At 49.8% G+C, this 289-nt stretch overlaps 1 protein-coding gene across 1 annotated transcript in view; it reads left to right on the top strand.

Annotated features, from left to right (window-relative positions):
- The window catches only part of LOC119591236, an 8,636-nt gene extending 8,353 nt beyond the window's left edge, over positions 1-283 (top strand). The window contains exon 5 of the mRNA XM_037939942.1: positions 37-283. Within this exon, the coding sequence (XP_037795870.1) occupies positions 37-231 (195 nt within the window). The 3' untranslated portion in view covers positions 232-283. The remainder of the gene's footprint in view (positions 1-36) is intronic.
- The last annotated feature ends 6 nt before the right edge of the window (positions 284-289 follow it).

Genomic DNA, 289 nt, shown 5'->3' on the forward strand with positions numbered 1-289 from the left:
TACCAACTCATTTTATTTATTTTCCCATTCACTCAGGAAATCGCCCTCAACGCCTTGTTCGCCTTATTCCTGCTGGCTGTGGGCGCGGATGTCCTCAAAGCCGTGGGCACCGTCTACAGTAACAGCGTCACCAGGAAGTGCTTCGCCATGGGCATCTTCAGCATCGCCGCCTGCATCACGTACCTGCTGGATACAGTGTTCTGTGTGATGGTGTACAGGGGAAACAACTGAGAGTGAAGGCGGTTGGCATCTTTTGATTTTGATGTATCTACTTAGGTAGTTGTAACTC

The sequence above is a fragment of the Penaeus monodon genome, chromosome 28 (assembly GCF_015228065.2).
Source record: "Penaeus monodon isolate SGIC_2016 chromosome 28, NSTDA_Pmon_1, whole genome shotgun sequence".
NCBI classification, from domain to species: domain Eukaryota; kingdom Metazoa; phylum Arthropoda; class Malacostraca; order Decapoda; family Penaeidae; genus Penaeus; species Penaeus monodon.